Here is a 25,500-nt window from a genome sequence, read left to right as displayed (position 1 = left end):
CAAAAACTATAAAGAGAATTCATCGAAATGTTATATAAATTGTATCAAAGACTATTCAAGCGCGTCGAGTCTATGGTTGGACGTACACAACGGACAGAAATTTCCCCACACCAGCGAGAAAGAACCTTTTTGTATCTCTGCGTCGTAACCTTGAGCGTATAGAAATTGCAAAGGAAAAACAAAAAATCAAGAAGAAAAAAAAGGAGAAGCAGGCAGGGATTCTGAATTGTTTCCCGATTGCTGCGATAGGCGACAAAATTAGTCGTCAGATTTGTAAAACCGAGAGAAAAAGAGACACCCGTTCATGTTTCTCGAAAATCCATATTTCTATAAGTACCTTCTAGTACAAGTTGCTATTAATTAAATACGTCATAGCTTCCTAAGTGACCGATCTTGGATGTCGGCACGATTCAATAATACGCGACAAACGAGAAGCGCAATAGCATGGTCGATGATGCAAAAACAAAAGAATACACGTGTTCATGCCTTTGCGCGTACACACACACACACACACACACACACACACACACAGAGAGTCAGAGGTTAGTAAAGGGAAACCATAATGAAAATCGTAGAGAATTAGAAACACGATAGACATAACCGACAGCTTTGCTCCAATTAGAATTAATGACGATGATTAGAGGGAGGAAAAATTGATTTAAACAAAAAAAAAAATACAAAAAAAGAGATGAAGAAATGGAAGAATTTAGATGACGTTGCCGCGTCCGTAATGACACGCCATCCGATCCATTGAAACGAAAACAGAACATGTGAGAATTAAAATACGACCACCTACGTAAAAGTGTATCACATTTCGAGAAATATATGTATTTGTTATTGTTTTCATTGATTTATATCGTTGTACCTCATCCCTGGATTCCTTGAGTATCTTATACTTGAAGAAATCTGACGCCAGCTTTTGTATCTTGATTACATAAAGATCGCACTTTGTTATCGATATGTACTAAGCATTATGTATTTACTATGTTTTTTCTGTTTACATACTTTTTCTAATAAGGTTTTGCAATTTTGGAGACCGGAGGAACAAAAAAACATTGCGACTCTACATCATGTCGCTTTTCATCGGAGTAGCTCTGCATTACCTACGTCGAATTTTGTAGTTGCCCTGCATTACCCTTGTCTTCAACTTGAACCTTAAAGTACTTCTGCTTGATGTATAAAATCTGCAACAAAAAGTTATTTCAAAAAATATAATTTTTTAAATGATGGAAATCCTTCAACTGCGTCTGCGCACTTTCTCTGGTTTACTTTCTTGTAAATAATTTAAAGCAATTTAAAAAACTCGATACTATTTATATATCCATACACGCCCATGTGTTCCACATTTTAGTTGGATGAATTTTTGCCACGCGGCGCTACAAACTCAGCAATTTCAGGAATCGTCCATTATTCGAACTTTTACTGTCTTAAGAATTTAGCTACATTTCTTTATCAACTGCATGTTATGCATTATGAAGCTTTTAAACTAGCATTCGATATTTTTCACACGTGATTGTGTCTTTGGTTATGTTTGGCTTTGTGTTTACGCGACAACATGTTTTCGAACAGAAAGAAAATTTGAGCAGAACTAAACAGAACTCTGTAAATTGAATGTGATTCACTTGTGTTTGTAATAAGTTACGTTCTTACACGATGGATACAGAACGTGAGTATGGTATTAATTCATTATTTGATATTTCGTTTATTTGTTTGTCAACAATCGCTTGTCCTTGGCACGTCTCATTATCAGTAATAGAATAAAATATCGAAAAATTGAATAAAATTGTTTAACATGTAATAATAGGATTACTTAAGAAGAAGAAACGGGTCAAGCGAGATGGCAATCTTCAGCAGTGGGCTGAAGTTGTTAAAGAACTTGGAGACTTATACTTTGAAACTGGAAAGTTAGAAGATGCTTTACAAGAGTATACAGAACAGTTAGAGGTTTGCAGTATCTTAGAAGACAAACTGAACATCGCTGTAGCCCATAGAATGATAGGAGAGATACATGCAGATCGTGGCAACTATGAGGAAGCGTTGAAGTATCAGAACCACTATTTGGGTTTGTTTTTGAAATATGTATGATCCATAAAATTATATGAAACGACTAAAGTAACAAAATTTTTGTGTTAGGTAGAAGGAGCCAAGGAGATAAACAATTTATTAGAGGAACAACGAGCTTATGCTACTCTAGGTAGGACATACTTTTGCTGGGCTGAAAGCTTACCTGAAAAGTCTGAGAAGAAAACTGAAGTTCTCATAAATGCAAAGAAAGCATATGTGAAGAGTATACGACTTTGCAACAAGTATAGTATTTTGTCTTTCATATTCGTATAATATATAATGGCATAGTGGAGTAAAAATTGTGTTTGATTTGTTAATTGTTTATGTAGATTGGGAGATACAGATATAGACTTGAAAGAATTGATTACAATGCGAGCACGGTTGCTATTAAATCTAGGTTTGGTGCTAGAAACTCAGAAGGAGCACCAACAGGCTGTCGATTTAATGGAGAAAGCTGCTGCATTATGCGAAACACATAACTTGCAAGAAGATTTTCATAGAACACAAATTGCTCTGGGTGGAATTTATGATCGGCAACGCAACTATGATTCAGCGTTAAAACACTTTGAAACTGCCACTGAAGTTGATAATCCGTCTTTGAAAGCTGAAGCTCAATTGTTACAAGGAGAATTACTTTTAAGAATGGAAAGATGGAGTGAATCACGCAAGATATTGGTTTCCCTTTATGTTACAGATAACTTACCTCAAAATATTAAAAACCAAGTAGAAAAAACTCTCAGAATAGGTATGTTTATGAAAGGATATTTTTTTTATAAAACTGAAAAATGTAACATCTTTGTAGTAATGAATCTTTTATAGTGGCAACATTGAACGCGACTGAGGAAGCTCTAAAGACAGAAGAAAGTATAAGCGGCAGACTGAAGCTTTACGAAAATCTAGGAGATGCTGCTGTTGCTGTGCATTGTTTCGAGAAAGCCATCGATTATTACAGAAAGATGCTTAAATGCGCGGAAGAAATCAAAAGCGATCGTATAGATGCAGCTTTGTTAAGTCTAGCGCAAACTTTAAAGGATGTAGGACGATACAACGAAGCGTTAGATTTTGCACACAGGGAACTAAAACTTTGCACGGATTCGCGTGAAATTTGTAGATCTGCGTTATTCTTAGCAGATTTATTGATAGCCACTAAAGCGACGGACGATCAAATTCAAGAAATTTACGATTTAGCTTGGAATAATGCAAAAGTTTGTGCTGATGTTTCTTTGGAAGCGTCCGTCTTAAAAGAACAATTGAATTATTTTATCAACTCTGGAAAAACCGAAGACATAAAAATGATCCAGGAGAAACTGGACATGCTGGAAGAAGCATCCAATTGTTCCGATAGCGAAGACGAGTTAGAAGAAAATGATATTGGTGCAAACATTTGCTTAGAAGATTTGTCGGATGTAGAAACTGAATTGAGAGCTAAAGAAAATGGTAGAATAAATAGAAAACGAACCAAAAGAAAACTGGTTACGATAAAAAAAAATGAAAAGGGTGAAACACAGCTTCACGTAGCTTGCATTAATGGAAATATCGAAGCTGTAGAAAAATTACTGGCGGATGGTCATCCATTGGATGTTAGAGACAATTTTGGGTGGACTCCTCTTCATGAAGCTGCTAATCACGGATTCGTGGAGATTGCCAAGTTATTGTTACAGCACGGTGCGAACGTGAATGATCCTGGAAGCATCATGTGTCAAGGAGTCACACCTCTTCATGATGCAGCATCTTGTGGCAATCTTTCTATGATGAGACTTTTAATGGAACACGGAGCAAATGTGGAACTTGTAGCGAATGAGGATGATACTGTATTAGATTGTTTAGAGCAGTGGAAAGATCGTGTTGATTATTTGTCTTCCGATGACGAAGCTGACTACAACGAAATGCATAAAAGATTGTCTGCTCTCATACCAGCGAACAAAAGGAAGAAATGCAAACAATCAAATAAATCGTCACGCAGTTTAAAAAGTTTAATCGATGATCGGAACAGTAACGTGGAGAAAGTATCCGCTGGTGAAGATTATAAAAGAACTATAGCTAGTTTAAAGCATAGGAGTGACCCAATCGGAGCAACTTTGACTCGTGCTAAACGCATCGTAAATCCACTTTTGAACAACGAGGAGGTCCTTTTGGATGATTGGTTGGAGGACGATATTAACGAAAGCATTAGTGACAAAAGATGTTCAGATGAAAGAAATGTAACTTTAACAATAAAAAGGAAGTCGAGTAACGGTGATATCGATCAAGAGCAGAATTTAAAGCGGCAGAGAACAAAGATTCAAAGTCCTATAGTAAACGATGAAGAACTTGATCTAACAGAGGAAGAAAGTAATGATAGTAGTAATACCGAAATAATCAATTCTTTTGAAGTACGCAAATTTCGGAAGAAAAAACAACAGATGTCTTTATTATCAATTGGTTTTACGAAAGACCCCGTTTCTCGAACACCTTCACCCGTAAACTCTTCTCCCGCGGAATTTGACTTAAAAGAAGCTGATTTGATAATAAAATCTATCATCTTAAATGTTTCTATCGAGGGGAAAGTATTCCAAACACAGGCGGAACTCTCAAATACATCGAAACCATCGGTGCAAAATATTTTAACAGATATCGAAAAGAAATTTTATGATGACAGCGGGTGTAGAGCGAAGCTTGATTTAAAAACTATGAATGGCATCACGATAAATTCCAATAATGTATTTACGATTTTGAACGAAGGAGATATTATTAAGAATTTTAAATGTGAGGTGATTGAATTGGAGACACCGTCCATCGTTGAACGATATAGGACTATTTGTACAACTCATAACATAGGTAACTACTTTTTGTATAACGCAACCAAGGTCTAAAATATACTTACTTAACTCTTATTACGATTACTGTTAACATTTTCAGATGTTCGTGAATTCATATCAAAGTGTTTGAAGTCGTGCGAGAATACGCTCATCTTACGGTTAAAGCAGGATATCAGTAAAAAAGAACTCGTGTGCGTGTTAAAAACCTTAGAATATCAAAAGAACGTTCAAATATTAGATATGTCCAATAAAGAATTGCACGAAGCAGGGGATATTCTGAATGACTGTATTTTGAAGTTGTCGACCTTGCAAGAATTGTGCCTTCAAGGATGTGATATTGATTCCATGTGTTTAAGTAAATTACAAAAGCTACCCTCGCAACTTAAATTTCTAGATCTCAGTTATAATCCACTTGGATCAGCAAGCGAAGAAGCACTTTGTAAACTCATAATTCCTTTGACTCAACTTCAAACTCTAAATTTACGATATTGTCAACTGCCTAACATCCGATTTCTTTCAAGTAATAGTACCTTGGTGAATTTGGATGTTTCTTGGAATAATTTGAATGGAAATGAACTTTGTTCCTCCTTACAGAGACAGTTGCTTAATTTAAATTTGTCATGTACAACTGTTTCAACTAAATTTAACTTAGTCAAAAGCATTTTTAATAATACGAATGTTTCGTTCACAAACTTGGAATGTTTAGAGCTCGTTGAATGTGATTTATTGGATTCTAATGTAAGAAATATTTTATCGCAAGCGTCGAATCTTTCTAAACTGGTGCTCAGAGGAAATAGAGACGTAGGTAGCCAATCTTTGAATTTCTTATTAAATCACACACCAACACTGAGACATATCGATATCAGTGGGTGTGAAACTATTGCTACGTATCCTGATACAGAAGTATTTATTGAGAATCCAGAAGTTTGTACTTTAATTTCAAGTATGTCTTCTGACGTGTACGAGTGTTGGGTTTGTTTATGGCGAAGAAAAGGTATTGCGAGAAGATTATCACACAATCTTGTGATTGTTAAACCTATGACGTATTGAGAATTGTTACTTTTACATGTACAGTACTTATATATTTTGTATGCAATTTGTATAGGGTAGTTTATTGGAATACAACATTTTTATACATATAGAACTGGATATTTAACTAATTTTATATAATTTTTAATAAAATGTTTCATTCAAATAATTTTAAAAAGTTATTATTGAGTCTGTATCATTTATGTTAGAAAATGGCACCTGACACAAATGCATCGTTGACTATCAAAGAAATAAATTCCTTCTTATTCTTATGGTAAGCATCCAGTTATATGCATAAAACGCTAGATGACAAGATCGCCCAATGTAACATATACGTATACTTACCAACTAAACCATCATCCACTTACCCCTGGTTCTGCATTCTGGTCGGCTCGGTTCGCGAGCGATTTGAATATTCGAGCTTTCCGACAGCGGACAGCCCTAGTTGAAACATTTCTTCGCACGCGAGCACGATAAATGAACAAGGATTACAAGTGGAAATATTTATTATAAATCAAAGCTTACATATTATTTAAATAACAATACTCGCACCTGAGAGCTATAATACCTCAGCTTAAAACAAAAAAAAACTACTTTCGACTACTAGCGAGCGCGGGACACTAATCTTATCCTAATACTGTATCACTTCATCTATTCCTCAACTGTAAAGTAGAACCTTGATAGCTCACCTTGATCTACAGCTTGTTTAAAAACTTATTATTTTTTAAACAAAAACAAATTATCCAATAAAAACGCAGTATTCGATAAATTAAAGGTATCCAGGTTGAGCTTCTAAAAATCGAAATTTCGACGCAGTAACGCACAAGCCGCCTATGTGTACTTGGTACTTATTTACGTGATTCGTATAGTATACTGGTATAATAATCTCGTCTCGATTCAGATTTCTACGAGCTTCTTAGCCTGGACACATTTCCATTAAATAGTAAAAAACATAAATAAGATAAGAATATTAAAATTGCACAGCTCTTTCACTCTTTCCTTGCAGAAAAAAGGAATTTTCTTTGAGATTCTTAAAGTTAAAAAGAACGATTAATTAAATACATATCTATTACTCCTTGTATTGTTCCATATAAATTTGTATCTCGATTATTTGAGAAATTGAAAGTTAATATTTATTTGATAATTTTAGTTGTTGGAAGATTAAAAATGATTTCACGGCACTTTCGTTTCGTAAGAACCACATTCAACCATCGCATGTATAACTCAACCAGTACTAATATATGGATCAATTTTCAAATATTGCCAGATACGAATGTCAAGTGTGAAACGTTACTGAAAAGTCTACAGTTTCATTTTGAGGGTACCGTTAGACATGAAAATTCAGTACAAAGTAAAACTGAGATGTCTATGAGACAGATCTTTTTCATACCGCCATCCATGACAATCCGGTATGGAGCGTATTTGATCTACACCGGCAAATATTAAAGTAGCAAGCAAGAAGTGAATAGTGAACAGAATTCTCCATTAAATATATAATTTAATTTCAAAAAAATAAAAGTCTAGTTCTAGGCCTTTAAGCTCCCAGGCGCACACTATGCATGTATCGATAAATGCATGTTTCAAAGTAACGAGAGCACACATGAAAATAAAATAAAAACATTTACCATACAATAAGAAAGATTGATGAAGAAGAGGATCAAGACAACTGTCGATCAGTGGGACTAAATGGTCGAGTTATGTCTGTATGTTACAAATAAGAAGAACAAGGTCTATGAACATAAGTGACATGGTTATTCATGTACCAATAATCAATATGTAATCCTGAATCTTTTGAACTAGACCAGTCCACTTAACTTTTGTGAAAGTAACTTATATACACATGTGCGACATCTTTGAAATAGTTAAGCAATCTTTCTCTCGTTTTAAAAATCTTTGGAACCTATTCACTGTGACAGTCTTTTTAATAAGTACTATCTAAACTTATTAAAATGTCAATGTAACATGAACAGTAATAAAAGTTTTACATACCACTCTATATAAAAAAATTGGATTAATTACTCGACAACTTACTTTCCAATGGGTTTTCATCTATCAAGTTTTAATAGTTTACACTCTTCTCAGTTTAGAATTTACACATATAAAAGAAATTGTACAGCAAGTAGCCACTGTAACTAAGTAAGATTATCACAATGAAAAAGGTCAATGACAAGTATTGAATAAAAGTCAATTTCTCAAAATAGACCGTAAAGGTATTAATTATTAAATGAAAAAAATCTTAAATCTATCACGAGGACTCGACTAATTCAAACGATCATCATTCAGTCTTATCATAGCTACGCAACGATTAAACAATTTCAGACTCGATAAAACATTTTACATTCACAGCCAGTTACAATGTTCCTTGGTTTTAAAGTAAATGATGTACCACGAAACGAATGTGAAAGAATTATTTGTTTCGTGTTCAAATTGTATAATATTGAACAATATATTTTGCAAAATATTTGAAATAATTTAAACTGAAGCGTTAAAAATCCTTCCTGGATTAATGTCGCAATTCTATAATATGTATTTGTCGTGCCTGCTAGAATCAAATCCAGTAATAAATTAAATATTGCCAATACATATATATACATATAGTTTCTAAATAGGACAGAAAAATGAATGTTATGTCATGATCTTTCCACTGCTCCACTCGTTATCTTTGGTCAACTCCAAAAAATGGACAAGACTGAAAGGAAACTTAATTCTCCATCAGGTTGTTACACTCACTTTTTCCAAAAGGATGACGATATTACTCTCACAATTCTAACGTGCATGATGTGTAAAGAATACATTTAATGCTGAGCGACATACAAACATTTTTCCCTATGATAAATGTAAATCGTTCAATAGTTTCAATCCAAAAAGCTAGCTCATGGAATGATTAACACGTCATCGCGTCTTCTAGAGCATGTATGAGCAACGAAAGGGATATGTATACGCGTATTATGGACTATTCAACAGGCGTGCACACATGTATGTAGGTAACGTGTCTGAAACTGCTCGACATTCTGTATGATGCGGAGGATTATTGAATACCATCTCGGTTTTTAGGTCAACAGCTTGCAGTTTTCTCTCTTTTGCTTGTTTATTTCTGTCTGTCGTGATATAATTGTAGTTATGATCTGTTTAGGTTTTGATTCAGATAATGTGTTAACAGCAGGGTAGATCAATTCGTCTCGCAACCTTTTCTATTCCAAACTATCAGCCGCTAGCACGAAGCCATAATCGTTCTAGAGTTAAACGAGCAACACGAGTACTTCGTTATGGTGAGTCTGATTAAAAGCAGTTGGAATGTGCTGTATACGTTAAACGATCCAGATAAAGAACGGACGTCAGTCAATGTTTTTTCAACTAAACAATGCAGAGCCCTTCCATGATCCGACTTGAACATTTTACGTATATTTCTTACATAGTATCCTTTATTGAGTACGAACGAAATACTTCCTGTCCTGAAACAAAAGGAGAATGTTTTCTAAAGAGATCATTCAAACAAAACTCTTTAACGATCTCGTGCCTTCAATATAATTTTTCCCCTTCTTTTTCTTTTTTGGAACGATTCTGTCTGAAAATTGGAGGAACAAGAAATTTTAATTTTGAAAGTTAGAAACTTTCTAAACATTGCTGTCGATTAAAGATATGTGATTTGCTTTCTATTAAAGACACAAGATCCCTAAAAAAAGACTCCGATAAATGTTGCACAAGCTGGGAAAACATAACATAAACTTTTAAATGCATGGCAAGCAGAAATATGATCAAATACCAACATAACATTTACCGTAATCAATTACTGGTCGTTAAAACAAATTTGTATATATACAAGGCAAATGTGAAGTAACCCATGCTAACGATACATGGCATCAAAAGAACAGTAATTAATCGTCCTAACAAGGAACGATAACTTGAATCGTATTTATTACAGTTGGAAAGAATGGTCTGCACTCTGATAATATATAAACAAAAGTACGGAAATGGATAACGTGTATATACTGAATGATTACAATTAAAAAGGACTCCTTCATGGAGTAACACTAAAAATATCGAAAAATAATATAAAATATTCCACAAGTATCTACGAATACGCACCTTCTACGGAAATCAGTTATTTTTGTCCTGTTTGTTGTCCAGACGAAATTGTACTCCGGCGACATCCTTATCTAAGTCCCGGCCCACAGAGTACTCAAGTCAAAGCGAAACAAAACGACAACGCAGATATCGAAAAACAACTGGTAACAATGGTAGTTAAGAACACAAATGCGTGCGAGGGAAAGTTAATAATACAAACGCGCTATACGCATTCTCTGCTTTGTGCAAAAGGAAACATATTCCTTACGAATAATATGTTATAACGAAAAAAAAAGAAAAAAAAATAGACACATAGAATATAAAAGTTCTGTACACTATACACTCTTAAATGTGAATCGAATAACAATTAAAAACTTGTTTCGTTTGGAAAATAATTTATTCGTTCGTTTGTTAAAGTATCAAGGCACTACTTATATTAAATTATCCAGTTCGTAGTCGTCGATTGCGAATTCAAACATTATACTATAATATATCAAATAATAAAGCAACAATTTTGTTTCCTTGTTTGAATGGAGTAATTTAACGTATCATCTATAGTACTGGAAAATGAATGAAATGAGATATAAGGTGCCTCGAAGGATACAAACACCCTTCGCATGCTTTTGAGATCGTTTTAAAATAGACTTATGCCATAACTTTACTACTCATTTGTTACAGAAATGGAAAGTAATTGAAAATGTAATACAGTGTAATTTCCATGAATTAAACCTAGGCAACTCTGACTTTTGTGTGTGTGTGTGTGTGTTTAAATCTGCATAGGATATGTGAGAATATCATAAGAGACATCTATTACAGAGATAATAATGTATTTTCCTTGCACATGAAACAACATTAAATATCATCTTTGCTGATCTATACTGAATTATATAGTTAAGCAAAGCTGCTGCAAAAATCAGCTATTTCAATTTCATGCGCGTAGCACTGTAGTTTTACAGTGTTTTGGCTTGAGAAAAATAGCTCAAATATAAAGCGATACTTGTTAATCGATTTTTTTAAACAATTGCTGAAAATTGCTATTATTTTATCTATGCAATTGATAATTGATAAGTTTTCTATCAGCCAAGAGCAACACGTACAACAGCAGACTTGTAATTTTTCATGAAAATAATTATCTCTGGAAGTTCTGTTTATTCTAATCGCTCTCTATATAGCTGTGTATAATACAAGCGTAAGTTTCAGTAGTTATCATCATTATAGATAAATAATGAAAAAGTAAAGAACAAATGCTCCATAAAAAGCACCTCCGTCGAATCCTGGTTAAAGTTTAAAAATACGAGATACATATATCGTCAGTTTCATTAAAGACAAAAGAAAGAAACGAATGAAAGCGAAATTCATCAAAGGGTATTATTATCACAGCTTACGAGTGGAAGAGATTTATAAAGGTTGTAGTACTTTTCTACGCAATACTTTGTAAAAACGGTCATGGAAATAGCAATGATCGTGGTCGAAATACTTGTAAATGTAATAAAAGAATGTGCAGTTACAATGTGCTTTCGTTGGATTATCGGAAATACCTGATCGTGAAAAAGAATATAAAATGCCCAAAATTGCCAAAAAGGCCTGTCCCTATGTTCAACTATACGTTCTCCTATAAATGCGTGCTATTTAGGAAGGAACATTAAGGACATTTCGCAATATTGTAGTATTTCTCGATATTTAGGTTAGACCGTTATGAATTTAAAAAAACAAATCCCTAAATATTATGCTTTGCTTTGCTCGCGCAGTGCACGTTTAAATATCAACTTTCGTCCTAAGAGTACAGACCTTGAATGATTTATACCGAAAAATCTTTGTTACCGGGCATAATCAATCGACAGACAATACTACAGACGAAGGATAATCCTACGTGGAAGAATGAATTCCGAAAGCTTGAAAGATCTTGTTTTTAAAACCGGGTTTGTTAGGACTAGCGTCGTGATGGCCAGACTGTCCTTCGTGAAGCGCCCTTTGTACCAGCGGCAGCGAGCCCTGTGATTGTGTGTTGTATCGCCAATTCGTCAGAACGGGCCGGATAACGAAAAAAGAACAAAAAGAAAGAAGAAAAGGATAGTAGACGACTAATCGTGTGCTACAACATGCAGTGCGACTAATATTTATTCTTATAACTGACACAACTTACCTCGTCGTGTTGCTCGTGTTCGCTATTTGACAAACTGGACCGCGAACCACGTCTCGTCGATACTTTTTCCTCCCCTAATAACTGTGCGACCTTTCCTTGCTTCACAAACTCGAATGCCTAATTCAAAAGAAACAACCAATATAAATCGTTATGATGTCGTTATTACAAATTTCTTGAAATTAAGTTAATTTTAATTTGGAAATTGTATTTTAGTGGGCGCTGAAATCTGACTTGGTACAAAAGGTGAAGCGGTTCTTAGCCATAGAGCGGCATAGTATACTGTTATAAATTTTATTTGATTTGTTTTCGACTATTTGATTAACGTGCAACGATTGGACGAATTTGTAGGTCCACGGAATTAGACAATTACCGAACTTACATCCATTCGTGTCGCCAGAGCGCAATCTTCCAGAGTTTCTGCTGCCTGGTATTTTCCTTGTCGTCGATATAATGCACCAAGATTTCTCAAGGTAGTCGCCATCGTCGGTGCATCTACCTTAGCAGCTTTATGCCAGCCTCCATATTCTCCATATGGAGCATTCTCTTTATTTCTATGCTTATTTTCTTCTCTTTCTTCTGCAACCTAACATTAAAACATTGTTTCTCATAACAACACACGCACACATACACAAACAAACAAACAAACAAACAAACAAACAAACATACATTTAGGTAAGATGAAATGAGATTATTCTTATTATGATTCGAAAGTACGAAGGTATCATTTATCTTTACCTGCCAAATTGGTTTATTATCGCCATCAATAGCACCAAACTCGTTTTCGTGGACTCTGGTTAATACTTGTTTATATAGAACTTCCGCATCCTTGTACTTTCCCTGTTTCAAATAACAAGATGCAAGGTTATTTTTTGTTTTCGCTACATTAGGATCATCTGGTCCGAGTTTAGTGTCGTAAATTTCAAGAGCCCTCTTATAATAACGTTCAACCTCCTCGTATTTACTCTGGTTTTGGCAGAGTAACGCGAGATTGTTTAGTTGTTTCGCAACGTCCGGATGGTCACGACCAAGAACTTTTTCTCGAATTTCGAGTGCACGTTTACACAATGGCTCGGCTTCCGTATATTTGCCTCGTTTTCCATATAGTACGGCTAGATTGTTCAAAGTTGCAGCAACTGCAGGATGGAATTCACCAAGTGTCTTTTCACGAATAGTCAAGGCATCGTTCAACAGATTAGCTGCTTCTTTATATTTATTTTGATCTCTATACACTAAAGCAAGAATGTTCAACATCGTAGCGACATCAGGATGGTCATGGCCAGAGGTCTTTTCCAAATCTTCTAAGGCCTGCTTACAAAGAGGTACTGCCACCTCATACCGACCTTGACCCGCGTACTGAATAACCAGATTGTGCAGTGTACGTAAACGTGCAGGTATTTCATATCCAGCGTTCACTTGCTGTGCAAATTGCGAAGCCGGTGTTGGCGTTATAGCTACGATCAAAACGATAACGTTACAAAAAGTAGCCTGTTTTCGTGACTTAAATCTATGCGAATACAGAATTTTACTGTATACTAGTTGATTGAATTGCATTTTGAAACTATCCAAAAATAGATTTTACGAGAATTTTTGTAAAATTCCTCTATATTATTCGCACAGACTTGAGGAGAACCTTGAACATCCACAAGTGATGATGAACATACATTTACTATTTCGGTCGTCCGCATCATCATCAGGGAATAGGTCAATCACAGGAGTAACTTTTGGTATGTCTTTTTTGGCATTCTCATCGTCAGCGGGAGGATCAGGATCGTATTGTCTCATACTTTCCATGAACTCCAATTGTCTTTTATCTACTTCCAATTTGGCTACCTAATGAAAATACAAATATTTCGATAACAATTACATTTCATTGTCGAAAACAAACAGAATTTAATTAAATTCAGTTACGTACCGCTTGTTCGCTAGCTTGCAATTTTTGTTGCGTTCCAGCTAATTCGTCTCTTAACCAAGCATTCTCTTGACACAATCTTCGAACTTGCGTTCTCAGCTTTTGTTTCTCAGCCTCAACCATTTGCAAGTGATTAGCAAGAGCCATCATAACTTCAGCTTCGCCGAGACCTAACTCTATCATTTCGATGTTTTTCGATAATAAGCCGGCTTTGTCTCTGGCAGCCGGTGCTTCCTGTGATTGTAGCCCCTGCAAAAGACCTTCGTGTTCTACACGAAGAGCCTCTAATCCTTGGACAACTGTCCTCGCGCCAGCCACAATTTCTTCCTGTGTCATGGCCGTCATTCTACCAATGTTTTCGATTTTTTTGCTGAAAATAGAAAGACGAAAATTTAATTAAAACTGTGCAAACGGAGAATAATAGTGAAAACTAGATAAAATATTTGTATTTTAAATATCTAAAGAATATATTTTATTCGACGACAACGACGACGACGACGACGACGACGACGACGACGACGACGACGACGACGACGACGACGACGACGACGACGACGACGACGACGAAAACGACAACGACAACGACAACGACGACAAAAGAAAAGAGATTATGATAATAATATAAAAATGCACTAATTCCAGTCTTAATTCATTTATTTGTTTATCAACGACAATACATTTTGTTTTAAGGGTAGCCAACTTTCTGAGTATTTTAGCCTTATTTTCACCACATTATTTTCAAACATTTCTAGTTAAATTGACGGTTGTTCGTCTGAGCGGAAAGGTAAAAAAAGGAAAGGGGTAAAAGTATTTGAATAATAATTAATTGCAATGAAAAATAGGCATCGGCAATTATTTCAGTCGAGACAAACAGAACATTGCCGGCGTTTGTAACGCAAACAGCGTTTCGGATCGAAGCCAAGTATAGAACATTTTCGTTTTTACATAAATATACAATTGTCGGTATTCGATTGACAAATACAACCAACCGAAACATTCGTGCAAACAGTTAGAATTGATCGTAACAAAGTAAATTTCAATAGAAACTTATTTCGCGTTAGGGTCGTGTTAAACCCGCGGAAATCAATGGTTTACTATATTGCACGCGTGCGCAACTGTCACAACGTCTATCTTCTTATGTCACACACGTATAAAGTAATTATTCGAATGGAAAAAATGTTGAAGATCTCGTAGTACGACGTGTAAACGATCGAATCGATTATTAACAGATTCGATCAACTAGCCAAAGTAGCACAAAGATCGATAGTAGTTGTATTTGTTTCAATGAGAAACTTACCCCATGTCGGGATCGCGTTAAACCCGACCCGACAGAATCAATGGCTCGATACTTCCGAGCTTGCGCAAGCGCTACGGCGCTGCGTGTCTTTTATGCGACAGAATGTATAGTATAGTATAGTATAGTATAGGTATGAAAGAAGATAATGGATCGTCGATGGCAAAAGGCAGAAATTTTTAACGGAAAATTGTACATATAGTAATTACATTAATAATCATGGTTAATAATGACGGGTGAGAATTGAGAATACTATAAAGCGAGATAATAATTTCAGAATTCTGGTTCTGTAAAGCCTTGACCTCGTGCAATCGCTGTCCCCAACGGGCCTTGACCTCGCCATTTCAACTGAAATTTTTGAAATGATTTTTCGAAAGAATGTGTACAGAAGGAATCGGTTGAATACGAACGTTTCACCGGTGACGCGATATGGAAGGACAAATTGTTTCGAGTTTCTAATGAAAGTGGACGGTAATTAGAGCTTGTTATGCCTCCGTAAACAATGGAACGGTGCAAGAATACTCGGCCGAACGATGTGTTGGTAGAAGAAAAAAAATTGTTTAAATAAAGAGGTGAGAACGATGAAAATAGATATACATAGTATGAGATGGATCCGTAAGTAGGGAAGAACTACTCACATTCTGTAAGCATTCAGCGTTCTTGACATATCTCTTCTACACATCGGTAATGTTGAACACTGTTGAACCTACCTAATTCGTAGAGAAACAAAATTTCAACTTTCTGTCTACTATTTCCGCGGGCACAGTCGTGGACGTATTGTCACTTTCAGTCAGTTGAATTTTTTGTAAAAAAAGTCATCTATCTCGTATTTCGTATTTCGTATTTCGACGGTAAAAAAATATAATATATATATATATATAGATATAATATAATATGTATATATGTATATGTACACTACAGTGTCCTGTAATGTGATTTTTCGAAGGGGCACCTCACGGAATCGCGTTTAATTCTTTACTGAGGGGTTACGTTTGGCTTCGCACCCTCTCCACGAAATAGGGGTAACGGGGGTGGAAGATTGCGCATGCGTTTCATAGATTCACGAATGTTTCCGTACTGAACACACGAAATTGTATGTTCGGAGAGATATCGGTGCGTCCAGCAAGTGTAACGAGACGAATGGATGCGTTTCTGCATAAGAAAGGATCGTACTACTACGCCTATCGTTGCAGTTATACGGAAATAAACGTTAGTCGGTCAATAGGAATAATCGGAGGGTGCGTAAGAGTGCGATGAATGAAGCTTCTAAGAGGGTGATCGACACGTACACTAGTATACGACATTTGTGACACTTGACGGAGACTTTACGGATAGAAATTGTCTCGCAAGCTCGAAATTTGAAGACATTAATGAATCTCAACTGGAAAAGAACGCTACTCATAGACTATTTTTGCAATCATTCGGCTTCAAGGGAAATACATAGTGACTGGTAGCCGATGACTCACGAAAACTATGACGACGGAACATTCCAAGTAGCATGTAAATCATCACGCGCACTCGTATGTGCATAGATTGTCGTAAACATATGGATCGCGCAACATTTTTTTCGAGAATAGTTTTACATGAACCTAATGAAATATGTATATAAAAATATTGATGTATTAACACACGGGGATAGGTGCATGCATATGTATGTATAGAGCGTCTCTTCCAAGTTTTAGCAACCGGCGCGCGGCGCGGCGACACGTGTAATACGAGCCTCGCTCGTCGTTTATCTCGCTGGCTTCTCACCTCTCGGTATATGTATATACATATGCATTCACTTTCGTCATTCAACTGTTGACGAGATGCTGGATCTCATTGTCATTTCGAGATAGAGAAGTAAAGAGTTAAACAAGTTACGAAAAATCAAGTATATTCTGTTCCTTTACACTTGAAAGTGTTGCCGTACCGATAAAAACAAACCACTCGAAATTTACGTAATTTTACCGAAAGTATTTTCGAAAAATGCAAACTACAACAAAATACATCAACGATCCATGGTTGAAATTTCATGCAAGATTGTTGAAAGTTCGGGAATGTAACAAAGTCCGAGTAAATGTAGCGAATTTTTTAGTCACAAATGGTGTGTGATAGCACCAGACAATTGATGGTCTATATTTATAAGACGCAACACAACGCTTGAAACGTTGCGCTGATTAAGATTCGTATCGTGTGACGACAATATTCGTCTCAAGTTTCGTTTGTACCTACATACGTAACGAATCGTGATAACGGTTTACCACACTGTTTGGCTATTTTAGATGTTTGTAACGCAAATTCTTTAAACATTGGAATAAATATTTTCATTCCAAACAGTTGCACTTTACTTAACCGACACCCTACTATTTTAACATTTCTTCATTTATGTTAAATCATCAATTTACCACACAACGATTACAACGTAAAGTGAAATCGTTTTTTGTCACCGAGTTTCCTTTCTATTTAGTAAATTAGTGAAAATTCACCACACGCGACTCTTTCTAAATATACATATACACCAGAATAGGGGATACAACTATCATCGAAATCTCATCGTCATGGTAGTTGATTTTCTGTCACGGTTTCGCATACTCTTAAGGAAATGAATTAAAACGATTTACTTCCGGTTGTAACAGCCTGTCGAAGGCGTGGCAACTTGTAAGCCTGACAAACGATGCGTTTACCACTTATAACCGCTTAAATAAACAAAGAAGAAGAAACATTTGAAAATACAATAATTCGACTTACTTTTCAGAACGGTCCATGCAGGAATTCTCCTCTGTTCAGTGTATCATCCCACTTTCCTAAAGAGGATCGCGATCCTTGATATACTTGTCAAAGACAAACTTTTCGGAGAATCTTTTTAAGATGGACAAACAAATTTTACTAATTAAAGGCTACGATATTCTATTGTACGTACGCAAAAGACGTACAACAGCACTGTTAGCAACAATCTCGAAAAAAAAGAACGAGTTTCACTCACCGGACGCCAAATTACCGAGAAGCAATTTTCACAGTTCTAAAGAAAGGTTGCAAAGCTTTTGTCCAAAAATTGACACAAGTGGTTTTCAGAAACGCAAAACAATTACGAAAATTCGTACCGCTAGCTTGATGACAGACTAAGATGGCGTAAAACCGTGGAACTTAACGTGTGTACAACAATCACATATTTCACGATTCCGATTCCGATTACAAGTAGATAAGCACTACGCGTTGCGTCCCGATTTTTCCGTTTTTCAAGATTTTCATAGGATCGTCTGCAAATTGAAAATCTGCTTCTAATAAAAATAAGTGTATCGAACTAAAATCTCCAAAGTGTAAGAGCGACCATCGACCGATCGTAAAAACACGATTGGAGCGACTCGATGCGATTGCAGCGCCAGTTATCGAAATTTCTCCATACTTGTGTCGGTTTCTATGAAGCGACGTCCAACTACTTACTGTGAAATTACTTCATATTTGCGGGACCCCGGACCGGTCATGTAGGTAAAGCGGTCGACTCGGAATCCGAGGATCGTGGGTTCGAATCCCCGGCCTTTATTTTTTCTTTACCCTCCTACAATATAGAATTATAAATGAGAATTTCAGAATTTTATATAAAAATATGTATTTTATTCGTCTATATTTCTTATTCACACATGTTAAAACAAGCCCAATGGTTTGAATGTACATAATTTACTCTTTGTATTGCAATTGCATTAAGTTGAAATGGTATATGCCAGCAATTATTTTGTTTGTGAACACTAGAATGAATATAGTTTGTATTGGTTGTTACATAGTTCTGCATCAAAGTCAAGTCTATCGTATTCGAACTCAGGTTAAATGGACTTAAATGGGCAGTAAAGGTGTACTGATGTGTGAATTGCCACCTCTTAAAAAGGGCACGTGATTCACCATCTTCGAGATCAAATTTATGTTGACGCATCAAGTCTTGGGATATAAATTTAGCATCGTTTCCATTCAATAATGTTGCATATAACACGAATGGATCATCTTTTGAGCTAAAATATCAAGACAATGAAATTTGTAGTTTGATAGAATATGTAATTTGTGTATATATTATTTTAATACATACCTATCATCTACAAAGAAAAAAGTTGCTTTTGTTTGCAAATTCTTTATCCATTTGAACTTTGTCAAATAATTTCGTCCGATAACAAGTACTTTTTGATTTTGTGCATTAAAGTGTGTAAGAAGTGCATCCAACTGAAACCGAATGGTACCGAATGTATTTCTAAGAAAATTTACACAGCTAATAAAAACTTTTCTATATCGTTACATTGCATTCAATCGCCTATTTAAATAGTGGTTATTTATTATTTAGTATTAAATACATTATTTCTAATTAGTTTAAGAAGATGCATTAAGATGTACAATGTCAAATTTCATACCACTTTGTAATTCTTTGGACTATGTTGTTTGTGTAAAACATTTAAACCATCGATAATGATATCGTATGGTTTTGTTTCCTTGATAAATTCAATAAATTCTACTATCTCTTCTGGAACAGTTGATTTGTATCCCTTTTTGACAAACAGTTTTTGCATTACAGTCTTGGATAAACGTTTAAATTCCTCTTCCGATAAAGGCGGTATCAACACTCTTTGTTGACACACGGAACACTTTGTGCTAAAGAAGAGAATTATATCAATAAAATAAGAATCTTTAAAAGTATACGTAGAAACATTAACATATATATTTTACAATATCATAGTTGTTATTTTCGCGGACCAACCAACTTTGTTGCAAATCTGTATAAATTCTTTTACAGTATTCACGTCTGGTTTAATATCATATCGCATCCACAATTTAAACAATTTCTCAATGTTTTCATTAAATGTTTGCTTATCCTTCAAACAATATTTCAAGTAGCTATTATATACATAATTTAGAGGTCCTACATCCTTTTTGAAAGAGCAAATTAAATATTTTTGGGCAAGTTCCATGTTACAATGATTGAGTAAATAATCAATCAATACACTGTAGCCCTCTCTAAGGAACTTTGAATCGTGCATTTCGTAACATTTTATAATTTCAATGCTTTTTTCCCACTCGCCAATTTTACACAAGGTAACGATACAAGAAGTAGCTACGAAAGAATCTAATACTGGATATTGTTTTACGATAGTTTTATATACATTTAAAATGTGGCGTTTATCTACATCTGTAATTGGACTTTGCTTTACTTTGTACAATAGCAAATATTTGCAAGCAGTAATTACAGAAAATTGAGAATTATTTTGTTCCAAAAATTTATAATAAGATATTCCTGCATCTGCAAATTGTTCATTGTAGCATAATTCCATAATTAAGGAGTCCACTGCTATTGGTTTAACAAGTTTAGAGTCCATTATATTTTTCCTTATCTCTTGGCAAGTTTCTTTTGGTAAATGAGGATTTACTAACGCTTCTTTATACATTTCTATACGAGTCCAAATAAGATTGTGCAATCGTATTTTTTTCTTCTGCAAATTAGAATTTGTAGAGCCTGTTACGCTTATAGGTAACTTTGCGGTGTACGTACAAAAGAATTGTACTCGACGAATGTATAAGTATGTACATTTTTGTAGGAAAGCCATTCAAATAAATTAAAAATTACAAATGGATCCGCATAGCAGGAACAGGTTATGTATAAAAATGTACAACTTGTTTCAATATTTAAATAATCACTTTGTTAATCGTTTATAGTAATTTTTATTAATTCGTTACATTTATGAATGGATTAAATGTAAGTAATTTTGTATGTTTTGTAATTAGAGCATAACTTATGAAACACGAATAAGTATGTATACTGAACTGTAGACTGGTACTACTTCATACTTGCTTCATACTACTTGGTATTACTACTCGTTGCAACTCATCTGGTATAGCCAGAGCCACCACTGGCAAGCAGGAAGCAGCCAATCCAATCACTCACTGGCGTAGTAGCAGTGCCCAGCAGTGCCATCAGTCGCGCCTTCGGTGAGAAAACACTCAAATTTTTAGTGAAAATATTATAGTTAAATTATAATTTTAATTAATTTAACCTTTTGTAGTCTGAATTTTCAGATTTTAAACCATTAATCAAGCCTCACTCGACATGCGAGCGCAAAAGGTTAAAGCTTAGTACTAGTGGCGCCATCGGTGGCAAAACGCCCAAGTTTGTACTGTAATAAAAATAGTTTGTACTGGTTTTGTAAGATGACGCCACCGATTACTTAATTCAATTATTTTTTTATTTACTATAAATGCATAACTAATACGATTGTTTGCTTTGTAATACTACAACATGTTGGATAATGTGTCAAATTTATCATTTTTATTAAGAGTTATTTAATGCAGCAATAATTATCGACCCTTTAGTTAGTGGCGCCATCTAATGGTAACAGTGGGAACTACTATTTGTACTACAACCTTGGGCATTTTGCCACCGATGGCGTCACTGGTACCAATACCAGTTTTAAATCAATTTGACATAATCGCACGTGCGCTGATCATTTTATTATTTCTTACACTTATTATTTAATTGTATTTTAAGTTAATTATAAGAGAGATGAGGTATTAGGAGTATAATAAATGTCATATATACATATGCATGTATATATACTTCGAAAAATTAGTTCAGCCTGTTGACCGCTGGACGGCGATACCGTTTGTTGTTGTGTTCTTTATTCAACAGTATCCAAGTACATGGGCGCATGGGCATATATGCCCATATACAACTCCTCTGTCTGTATATTGTTACAATCTTTAACAAAACATTCTTAATACGAGAATCATCAAAAGAAATTTAAATATGATTTTCTTATACTTGGTGTAACATCTTATATATTTAATATTAATTTTACTTTAATTTTTACTTTAATTTTAATATTAATAAAATAGTTGATAGGTATGAAGAATGTCTAGTAACCGTAGTGTTGAGTGTATGTATCCTTTGTGTTCTCCGATTATTTTCTGGCTGATGATTGTTTACAATTTTAATTAGCTTTTTCACGAAATATTTCACGAAATCATATCGAGTCGTTTTCGGGGTTCCGCGACATAAACATTCCTACAGACCGACTGATAAATAACAATTTGGAAATTTATTGATTTTTTAGTATTTTTAATTATATCTCGAAACATCGAAAATTTCATGTTACGAAATACACGAAGATTCTTATCGATATTATTACGAATAGTAGATGCAAAAGTGACCAGAATTAAAAGAGTAAAAATATAACGGGAGAACTGAAAAGAGCATAATTTCGTTGTTTTATTCGTTTGATAAATGTTGTTTTTAGCGCGTGGACATTCTCCCAAGTCCAAATCCACGTTTTTCCACGATGACAGGCGCTACTGAACCAATTTATAAAGACAACTGATAAAACCAGATATTGTTCAGTCTGAATCGGCGCGGCCGTACATCTCGGAGTAATCGTGCGTTCCACTTGTGTGTTCTCTGTTCTGAACAGGCCGCAGAACTCGACGATCGAAACGAGAGATACAAGAGAAACGGAGAAACATACATACTACACAAAGTGGCAGAGAGAGAGAGAGAGAGAGAGAGAGAGAGAGAGAGAGAGAGAGAGAAGCTTTTTTCACAAGTAACACGAAGCAAAGGAGTTGTAATTATTAACAAAGTAAGCCGAGGAAGAAGTAGCATGTGTGCGAAATCTTGCACCAACACACCGATTAGCGAAACGAGATTCGCGACGATTTTTAATGAAAATCTTTAACAAGAAACAATTTTCTCTGATCGATTGGCAGTGATAGGAAATCAGGTGAAAAGTGCCAGTACAACAACCGCGATATAATTGTTATTCCATTATATTGGGAAGGTATCCCCCAAAAATTTACTTACATTCTATTATTGTTTGTTTGAAGCCGGGAGTAAGATAGAAATATTTATTTGATCAGTTTTGTCCGATTTCACATGTACCATATGCACGCACTTGGAGTAAAAATAAGTCGTAATAGATGTAGCATAATATGTATATGCATAAATAACATTTAGTTTTGATGTTCTAGGATTTGCTGTTTCAAAAATATTTCTTTATATGGATGAGCTTCCAATTACTTTTACTTGGACTCTTTTTATTTGAAGAAGAAAACAACACAACGACGCGACGAGTCATCGTTGTGAAAAAGGTTATCTATTTTTTCCGAATTAATGAGTCAACAACGCTAGTTGATGATACGCTTCCGCTAGTCGTCGACAAATACATATATTCGTTTTCCTCGTTTCGTTCATGTATGTATATCGTTTAGTTTAGCGTATTTTGTAATATTTCTACAACTTGAAGAAATAGACGACGAGTGACTTGCACATTGGAGAGACTAGACATTGAAAGATTATAAATAAATAAATAAATAAATAAAAGTTTGTCGCGATCGTTATTAGTAGAGGGAATACGCGCGACATTGAGTATCTATAAGAGACGATATCGCGACCCGTAAATTTCGAAAATATTTGAAATTTTCTGTAGGTATTCCATCGATAATATCGACATCTATCACGACGATATGCCACTGACGATGTTGAACATTTTCAGGCGGCGCGGCGCGGCGTAACAAAGTTGTTCGTTTGTCGAGCCCATGGAGAATTATACATCGGACTCGAGCGATTCGGATTCGAATGGCAAGACATTGGATTTGTCATATCTGATGCTCGATACCGAAACGCTCAACGATCATTTCGTAAATACGAAATGCCCAGAACACGTGGACACGTTGCTACTTTATCATAACCGCTTGAACAAGATTCCTGCAGGTATCGTTAGGTTCACGAATTTGAACTCGTTGGATATATCGAATTGCGGTTTGCATCAACTGCCAGAATTTCTCGGGGATTGTCCTCTGTCCTGTCTGATAGCCAAGCATAATAATTTGTCCAACGACTCTTTGCCCAAGAGCTTCGAGAACTTGCTAGAGCTGCGCGAATTAAATCTCAGTGGGAATAGACTGATCGATTTCCCTGAACAGGTTCTCGAGCTCGCGGAGCTGAAATACCTCTATTTAGGAGGGAATCGTATCGGCGAAATCAGCAAAGATGTTTGGAAATTGCAAAGGTATTCGCATTTTACTATCTTTCGTTTCTCGGAATAACGATACCAAACGAAATAAAGGAAAGATCTGAAAATTACTAATTCGCGGCGGTTTTGGTCATTTCCGTTAGACTGCATGTGCTATCGATGGGAGGCAATCGATTAACAGAAGTACCATCCACGTTGGGCCAATTGAAATCATTGCAGGCCTTGGTACTCTGTGATAACATGTTGGAGAGTTTGCCTAGTACTATAGCAAATCTAGCTAACTTGAAATCGTTGCTGCTTCATAAGAACAGGCTGAGAACACTGCCAACCGAAATTATCACGTTAAAATGTTTGACCGAGGTAACTCTTTACGAAAATTATACTATATTAATTCTAACTTAATCTTATGCTAAAAATGTTTGTTTAGTTATCGTTAAGGGAGAACCCGCTCGTAGTGAGGTTCGTGTCGGATATGACGCATAATCCTCCGTCACTGCTGGAGCTCGCTGCCAGAGTAATTAAAACCAGCGACATTCGGTACGATGAAAAGAGTATACCACGAAACTTGGTCGAGTATCTCAACTGTGGTCATCGCTGCGTCAATCCCAAGTGTAAAGGTCAGGAAAACTAGTCTTTTTCAATGTAATGTCGATGCACTAGTATAGTATGTCATTCTTTTTTTCGTAGGTGTGTTCTTCAACAATAGAGTGGAGCATGTAAAATTCGTCGATTTCTGTGGTAAATACCGTCTACCTTTGCTACAATATCTCTGCAGTAGAAAGTGCATAGAATCGCGGGATGGAGATGAAGTGGTTAGCGGTGCAATGATAAGAAAGGTTCTCCTAGGCTGATCGGTGATCTAGGCCTAGGCTACCTATCACGAGTGCATCGTTTGTCAACATTTCATTACACGTTTAGCAAGTTTTCATCCATAGAGAAGATGAAGAGAACGTTGGTCTAAACTAAAAATATATCAAGACTACAGCTGCTTAGTTCGAACAGTGATGAAACATAAAAGCATCAACGGGATCTCGAGAGAAAATAATTCTTAGCAAACGCAGACGCAGACGCGGATAACATAAGATAAAAGATAACATAAACTTATTACCTGTTCCTGGCTTTACCGTTTAGATTTTCTGGAATAAACGTTTCTCTAGAGTTCAGTTGCTCCTCCATAATTACTCCTCTTCTTCCTGATCGATACTGCGATTCGAGGAAAC

General features: G+C 35.5%; 4 protein-coding genes and 1 long non-coding RNA gene across 19 annotated transcripts; 3 read left to right on the top strand and 2 right to left on the bottom strand.

Annotated features, from left to right (window-relative positions):
• The first annotated feature begins 1,354 nt into the window (after positions 1-1,354).
• LOC128873920 (tonsoku-like protein) lies at positions 1,355-7,305 on the top strand. Its single transcript, XM_054117943.1, has 6 exons — positions 1,355-1,666; positions 1,805-2,062; positions 2,138-2,306; positions 2,394-2,809; positions 2,884-4,881; positions 4,963-7,305. Exons 1-6 carry the CDS (start codon positions 1,654-1,656, stop codon positions 5,910-5,912), a joined length of 3,804 nt encoding a protein of 1,267 aa, XP_053973918.1. The 5' UTR covers positions 1,355-1,653; the 3' UTR covers positions 5,913-7,305.
• LOC128873923 (kinesin light chain) lies at positions 6,380-18,410 on the bottom strand. Of its 5 annotated transcripts, none has more exons than XM_054117947.1 (9): positions 18,268-18,410; positions 18,033-18,143; positions 14,012-14,378; positions 13,761-13,929; positions 12,835-13,550; positions 12,479-12,682; positions 12,100-12,216; positions 9,978-11,948; positions 6,380-9,343 (listed from the first exon to the last, which is right to left on the bottom strand). In XM_054117947.1, the coding sequence occupies exons 2-8, from the start codon at positions 18,047-18,049 to the stop codon at positions 11,823-11,825; spliced, it is 1,716 nt and encodes a 571-aa protein (XP_053973922.1). In that variant the 5' UTR covers positions 18,050-18,143; positions 18,268-18,410; the 3' UTR covers positions 6,380-9,343; positions 9,978-11,822. The 5 variants fall into 5 exon arrangements, with proteins under 5 accessions (XP_053973922.1, XP_053973924.1, XP_053973921.1 ...); XM_054117949.1 differs by having other exon boundaries at positions 18,033-18,088; positions 18,268-18,409; XM_054117946.1 differs by lacking the exons at positions 18,033-18,143; positions 18,268-18,410 and adding an exon at positions 15,941-16,256.
• Positions 15,412-18,180, top strand: LOC128873930 (uncharacterized). The gene is made up of 3 exons (XR_008456526.1): positions 15,412-15,874; positions 16,249-17,942; positions 18,040-18,180. It is a non-coding gene; the product is annotated as an uncharacterized LOC128873930 (long non-coding RNA).
• Positions 18,033-20,948, bottom strand: LOC128873925 (mitochondrial ribonuclease P catalytic subunit-like). Of its 3 annotated transcripts, XM_054117958.1 has the most exons (5): positions 20,809-20,941; positions 19,989-20,749; positions 19,676-19,913; positions 19,360-19,490; positions 18,033-19,285 (listed from the first exon to the last, which is right to left on the bottom strand). In XM_054117958.1, exons 2-5 carry the CDS (start codon positions 20,702-20,704, stop codon positions 18,913-18,915), a joined length of 1,458 nt encoding a protein of 485 aa, XP_053973933.1. In that variant the 5' UTR covers positions 20,705-20,749; positions 20,809-20,941; the 3' UTR covers positions 18,033-18,912. The 3 variants fall into 3 exon arrangements, with proteins under 3 accessions (XP_053973933.1, XP_053973934.1, XP_053973932.1); XM_054117959.1 differs by lacking the exon at positions 19,989-20,749 and having other exon boundaries at positions 20,809-20,948; XM_054117957.1 differs by having other exon boundaries at positions 19,989-20,863.
• Positions 20,949-21,117: 169 nt separating this feature from the next.
• Positions 21,118-25,443, top strand: LOC128873928 (leucine-rich repeat-containing protein 58). Of its 9 annotated transcripts, none has more exons than XM_054117968.1 (7): positions 21,138-21,245; positions 22,721-23,086; positions 23,277-23,396; positions 23,801-24,316; positions 24,424-24,640; positions 24,708-24,897; positions 24,968-25,443. In XM_054117968.1, the coding sequence occupies exons 4-7, from the start codon at positions 23,844-23,846 to the stop codon at positions 25,129-25,131; spliced, it is 1,044 nt and encodes a 347-aa protein (XP_053973943.1). In that variant the 5' UTR covers positions 21,138-21,245; positions 22,721-23,086; positions 23,277-23,396; positions 23,801-23,843; the 3' UTR covers positions 25,132-25,443. The 9 variants fall into 9 exon arrangements, with proteins under 9 accessions (XP_053973951.1, XP_053973943.1, XP_053973947.1 ...); XM_054117972.1 differs by lacking the exon at positions 21,138-21,245 and adding an exon at positions 23,517-23,730 and having other exon boundaries at positions 22,261-23,086; XM_054117976.1 differs by lacking the exon at positions 22,721-23,086 and having other exon boundaries at positions 21,118-21,245.
• The last annotated feature ends 57 nt before the right edge of the window (positions 25,444-25,500 follow it).

This window comes from Hylaeus volcanicus, chromosome 3 (genome assembly GCF_026283585.1).
Source record: "Hylaeus volcanicus isolate JK05 chromosome 3, UHH_iyHylVolc1.0_haploid, whole genome shotgun sequence".
In the NCBI taxonomy this organism is placed as follows: domain Eukaryota; kingdom Metazoa; phylum Arthropoda; class Insecta; order Hymenoptera; family Colletidae; genus Hylaeus; species Hylaeus volcanicus.
This window is presented reverse-complemented; position numbering and strand designations above follow the sequence as displayed.